A 6,000-nucleotide genomic window follows, 5' to 3' on the forward strand; every position below is an offset into this window, starting at 1 on the left:
GGTGGAGTACAGGGTCAGATTTAAGGTGCTGCTTTTGACCTTTAAAGCCCTTCATGGCCTAGGACCCTCGTACCTACGGGACCGCCTCTCCTGGTATGTCCCACGGACGACCTTAAGGTCCATATTTAGCAACACCCTAGAGGTCCCGGGCCCTAAGGAAGTTAGATTAGCCTCAACCAGAGCCAGGGCCTTCTCAACCCTGGCTCCGGTCTGGTGGAATGCTCTGTCTCATGAGACCAGGGCCCTGCAGGATCTGATTTCTTTCCACAGGGCCTGTAAGACAGAGTTGTTCCACCTGGCCTTTGGCTTAGAATCAGTTTGATTCCCTCCCCCTCTTTCTTTTTCCTTTCTACTCCTATGAAGAGATTGCACCCTAATGTTTTAATGTTGTATCTTAATCTTTTAAATTGTATTTTAATCAATTTGTTTTTATTATTGGTTGTTAGCCACCCTGAGCCCGGTCTTGGCTGGGGAGGGCGGGGTATAAATAAAATTTATTTTTATTATTATTTATTATTATTATCCTCATTTCTAAAGAAGGGCAGGTCCAAATCATACATTTAAAGCACATGCCTTCTCCAAAAGAATCCTGGGAACTGTCGTTCTCTGTACTCTTAACAAACTACAGTTCCCAGCATTCTTTGGGGAAGCCATTTGCTTTAAATGTGTGGTGTGGATCATCCCGACACATGCACAGGCTGCAGCAAGAGAGTTGACAAACAAAAATGGTGGGAAAGGTGAGGTTAGCTGGACTTGAACCTGCAGTCCAAGTTTAAGGAATCCAAGATCAGGGCAAGGAAGAGGTCAGAACTGCATGAAAGCCACACAGTTGTCCCAACAAGTTGGCATGCCCACCCACCAAGCTTTGAAGGTGAGCTTCCTCGTGAGGCTCCTGGGCCTTGCAAGGCTGTTGAGTGTGCAGACTGAACTGAGGTGGGTGCATCTGTTCCCAGTGACAGATGCGCCACCAGGTCCTGGGCAACCAGGCTGTGCCCCCACTTCTGACCCTGGTTCCTCTACCTCTAATGTTGGGCTGGTGCTCTCCCTCTGTTGCTGTGCTGGTCCCAGGGGCTAACCAAGAGGCGAGGTCCGAGTCCAGTCCGAGGTTGATGGTGTGGTATGGAGGCTGTCCGTCAAAGCTGTAGCTGGGTCCAAGGCGGGGAATCGGGTGGGGTCAGGAACTCTGGCAGAAGAGCAGGACAGGGTGCAGGCAGGAACAGGCTAGCAACAACGTTGCTCCTGCAACCTAGGACTGGGGCTGACTGGCTTTTATCTGCCCCAAGGCGTAGGGTAGCCCCAGATCACAGGTGACTCGCCTCTCCTAGTCTGGAGGCGAGCACTCCTCCTGCAGGAACTTAGTTCCCTCCGCCTCTCTGCCCTGAGCCTCTGCAGCTCAGGAGAGGCTGGAGGGTTACCGAACTCAGAGGCAACCTCAGCTTCCCCTGACGGGGCTGAGAGTGGAGCACCTGCAGGCAATGGGTCCTCCATCACCTCAGGGGCCAGAGCAGACTCAGCTGGTGCCTGCACCTGAGGATCCAGCACAGGTGAGGACCCTTCAGGCTCAGGCCCCAGCCCTGGCTCAGCTGGTTCTGGAGGCGGGGACTCCTGTGCAGGCTGGGATTCCTCAGGTGCAGCCTCTGAGTCGGAATCCCAGGCCATCACAGTTGCTGTGCTCCAGTCTCCAGGGCTGAAGAAGGGAAATGGGATGCCTGTTTCCCCAGCCAGGGCTGCCACACCCTGTTTCTTCCAGCCTCTGTGCCCTGGCCTCAACCCCCTCAGGTCATTCTCTGATTCCTCCTCCTCCATCTCAGCCTTCTGCTTCATCCTTGAGCCCAGCAATGTCTCGGGACTCACAACTCTTGGCTTCCAGTGAACAAATTTTAGCAAAACATATCTTTGGCAAGATATATACCACATCACAGCTGTATATTAAGCTGTTAAAATATTATTTAAGATGTATAATCTGGTAACAAGTATCATGGTTATAACGGAGCCAGATGTCTGTCTTCATATCCACATGTCTTCGGTGTGAAATGTAGACAAGTTAAGCTGGAGTGCCGCAGTGTAGAATTTCTGTGTACTTTTATAGGGCAGAGTATTGAGATGCAAGAAACATGAGCTGAAGAGGTGGGGACATTTTGAGGGTGCCAGATATTCGACATCTGGCAAAAGTTGAAGTGTGTGTTTTGAAATGTTCTTTAGCAGAATAAATAAATAGCAACGTAGTTTTCAACCTGTTTGCCTTCATGGAACATGTTTCCAATATGGCTTGTCTGCCAAGAACCTCCTGAGCAGATTTCTTTGAATATGGTGGGGACTCTGCCTTGAGGGTCTCAGGGTCTCCAGAGCAGTCTAGCCCTTTCCAGCCTTGTGATTCTATATTTTGAGTATATGGGTGGCCTAATTTTTATCTGGGAATCTGCATGTTGACTGACTCAATGTGGTCTTTTTAACTTGATAGGGGTCCACTGCCAAATGGCTGGGTTATGCTCTCCCAAGCCTGGCTGAAATCATCAAACTCCAAGGTACAGATACCGTCATGGTTGAAGTCGGAATGCTTGCCAGTAAATATCCAGATATCAGGTAAGAGGAAAATAATTTATGACCTCACTTCTCGGGTTGCCAAAAGAGAGCCACCCTATGTAGGTCTCCTCAGACGTAATTTGGGCTTGCATAGAATTGCAGCCATTCATTCGGTTTCTTGGACAGGCTCCTCATCCCTGAGCCTCACCAGTTTGCCTTCTGTGAAATGGGTATTAATGTCTATTTAAAGTGGTATCACAGTGCTTTAGCTGCAGGTTGGGAATCTATTCCCACTTCAATGAAACACTTCCACACCTGGCATTTTGCTGGCGAATTGATACTCTAAATTAGAGTGCCAATCCCTCCCATCCCATACATTAAAAGGGTGCTTGTCATTCTGATTGCTGCTAGTCCTCAGGAGTACAGGAGCACAGGAGGCAGAGTTACTGAAATGTTGGCTGTAAACTCCCCGACAGGAAATACCTGTTGAACAACAAGGTCCTTCCTCTTTTAGTCACATCCCGTCACTTGCTGCCTTTCCTGCTAGGAAAGACATGTAGAAACACTATTCGATACGTGTATCTTTTAATATTCTCATCTGCAGGGCAACCAAATTGATCAAGGGGGTAGATTAACTTCCCTATGAGGAAAAGTTGCAGAGTTCTGGTTTCCCCAGCCACTCTGGGCGGCTCCCAACAGAATATTAAAAACATGATGAAACATCACACATTAAAAACTTCCCTAAACAGGGCTGCCTTCAGATATCTACTCAAAGTCAGATAGTTGTTTTTCCTTGACATCTGAAGATGGGGTGCCACTACCGAGAAGGCCCTCTGCCTAGTTCCCTGCAACTGCACTTGACGATGGGGGTGGAGACGCTCCTTCTGGTATATTGGGCTGAGGCCGTTTAGGGCTTTAAAGGTCAGCACCAACACTTTGAATTGTGCTCGGAAACGTGCTGGGAGCCAATGTAGGTCTTTCAGGACCCGGTATTACATGGTCTCGGCGGCCTACTTGCAAACTTACCACAGGTATCTTGGTCAGGCCCTGTAAAAACAGGATGCTGAACTAGATTGGCCATTGGCCTGATTCCTGCAGGCTCTTCTTAGTTTCTTAGATAAATCAGGGACAGTAGTTGAGTTCAGAGAGTTTGGAGTCCCAGATTTGCTCTCTTTCGTTGAATATTTCTACTGCCTCTGTGTTGCTGTATCCTTTCAAATTCTGACACTCTGTGTTTCCTCTTTGACAGCAAGGAGCACCTGTCCGCCATCTTGTACATCAAAGGAAACTTGTCCCGCAATGAAACCAGAAGCATCCTGAGTGTGCTGGACATTGGCGTAACATCTACCTTGCCCCACAAACACTTGTTTTCGACAATCAGGGTGTGATGAGCTTGCCTGTTGCCTCTTGCTTGACTCAAACAGCTGCCATTCATGGGAGACCTGAATTCAGCTCCAGCCTCCTTCCAGACTCAGCCACTTAGTTCAAAAACCAACCCCGGGTCCTAGTTTTGGAAAAAGCGGCTTGATCTTTACTCCGCTACCAGAATGCCAGGATAAAATGGAAGTTGGCTTAGAGGTCCCACCAGATTCAAGGGCCTGTGAAGTCTCCAACATTTCCTCTGCTGCCTCGGTTTTCCCCATCTCGAAAATGGGATGGAATCTCTGTCAGGCTACCTCACCTGGGTGGTGCTGGTGTGATGCTAAAGGGAAGCCTTCGCTTACTGTTCCTTGTTAAAGCACTTGACAGAAAAGCGCAGTAGCTCTTTGCACATGTTTCTTCCTTGAAGGGGAATAGAAAGAATCCTTTGTAAAATGGATGGAGGAAAAGTCCTCAAAATGTAAATAGCACTTGGAATGTGCTCTTGGTTTTTTTTATTAAAAACAAAATGAAGTAGAAACTCCCAGAAGCTTCTTCTTCTGTGAAAAGCCCTTTGGGGCTCTAGACAGATGGCTGTGAAAACCACATGTAAAATTGTGATGTTTCGCTCTATAGTATGTATTGATAAAGTACTAGCATCTTGATGACAGTCTGTGTGATATCAGGATTGCTGTTGGTGTGGCTTAGGGATTAGGTGCTACACTTGGACCTGGGTTCAAGTTTCTGCTTCGGCCACAAACGATGGTTTTCAGGCAAGACGCTCTGTCCCAGCCTCTCTCGTTTTTCTTTTTCTTTTTGTATTTCATTTCTCTTTTTTTAACCTTTCTGTATACCACTTTGATGGCGTCAGTCTATGGAGCAGTTTGTATATAAGATAAACAACCAGCCTCACAAGGTTATTGTGATAAAATCAATGAAGTATTTTCATGTACGCTGCCTTGAGCTGCTTGGAACAAGCAGGATACAAATGTTAATAATAATAATATTAATAATAATATTGTTAATGTATCTATAAAACGATTGTAAATATGCCCCTGTACAGATGTTGCTTCAGTGTTTGCTTGCCAGTCTCCTGGTCCGTAGTGATTGTTTTGCTATCCAGTGGTTGTTGGGGGTTTTTAGTTAAAGCATCCCAAGTTGTCATTGTATACCAAGTTGTACAAAATAAAGATGCACTTACAATATTTAGTAAAGGTGTCGTTGATCTCTTCCCATCCTCCAGCTTTTAGGAGCATGTTTTGAAAGCCAAGGCTTAGAATTTGCCCCCTAGAGAAAGTGGGAAGCAAGAACAGATACGTGGTTAATGCTGGAAGTAAGACAGGAGAGGGAAAAAGTCTGGAAGCTAGAATTTGAAGACAGGGCAGGTCCTACTGTTGGGTAACATGGGACCAAAATTTTTGGGATGCCACTAATCATGGATTTTTACATTTTAGGGAGACCAGAGTATTTGCTACCCACCAACCTCAAGGGGATTTCTTTCTCTTTAATGCTGCCCACCAGATCACAGTTCAAGCCTGGCCCAAAACCCAGGTCAGCACCTGTCTGTGCTGAATTGTTTGTTTGTTTGTTTGTTTGTTTGTTTGTTTGTTGCTTATACCCTGCCCATCTGGCCGGGCCTCCCCAGCCATTCTAGGTGGCTTCCAACAGGATATTAAAAACACAATAAAACATCAAACATTAAAAACTTCCCTAAACAGGGCTGCCTTCAGATGTCTTCTAAAAGTCAGAGAGTTGCTTATTTCCTTGACATCTGATGGGAGGCCGTTCCACAGGGCGGGCGCCACCACTGAGAAGGCCCTCTGCCTGGTTTCCTGTAACCTCACTTCTCACAGGGGGGGAACCGCCAGAAGGCCCTCAGCGCTGGACCTCAGTGTTCGGGCTGAACGATGGGGGTGGAAATGCTCCTTTAGGTATACTGGACCGAGGCCATTTTGGGCTTTAAATGCCAGCACCAACACTATGAATTGTGCTCGGAAACGTATCGGGAGCCAATGTAAGTCTTTCAGGACTGGTGTTCTATGGTCTCGGTGGCCTCAGTGTAACCTGACCCTCAAAGCTGCCACCACTGTTAGATTCACCAAATCCAAGATTCTCACT

At 47.1% G+C, this 6,000-nt stretch overlaps 1 protein-coding gene across 1 annotated transcript in view; it reads left to right on the plus strand.

Annotated features, from left to right (window-relative positions):
- The window catches only part of TNFAIP2 (TNF alpha induced protein 2), a 28,958-nt gene extending 23,862 nt beyond the window's left edge, over nt 1-5,096 (plus strand). The window contains exons 11-12 of the mRNA XM_083436439.1: nt 2,462-2,583; nt 3,773-5,096. Coding sequence (XP_083292565.1) covers nt 2,462-2,583; nt 3,773-3,911 — 261 coding nt within the window. The 3' untranslated portion in view covers nt 3,912-5,096. The remainder of the gene's footprint in view (nt 1-2,461; nt 2,584-3,772) is intronic.
- The last annotated feature ends 904 nt before the right edge of the window (nt 5,097-6,000 follow it).

The sequence above is a fragment of the Podarcis tiliguerta genome, assembly GCF_965153285.1.
Source record: "Podarcis tiliguerta genome assembly, chromosome: 1".
Lineage (NCBI taxonomy): Eukaryota > Metazoa > Chordata > Lepidosauria > Squamata > Lacertidae > Podarcis > Podarcis tiliguerta.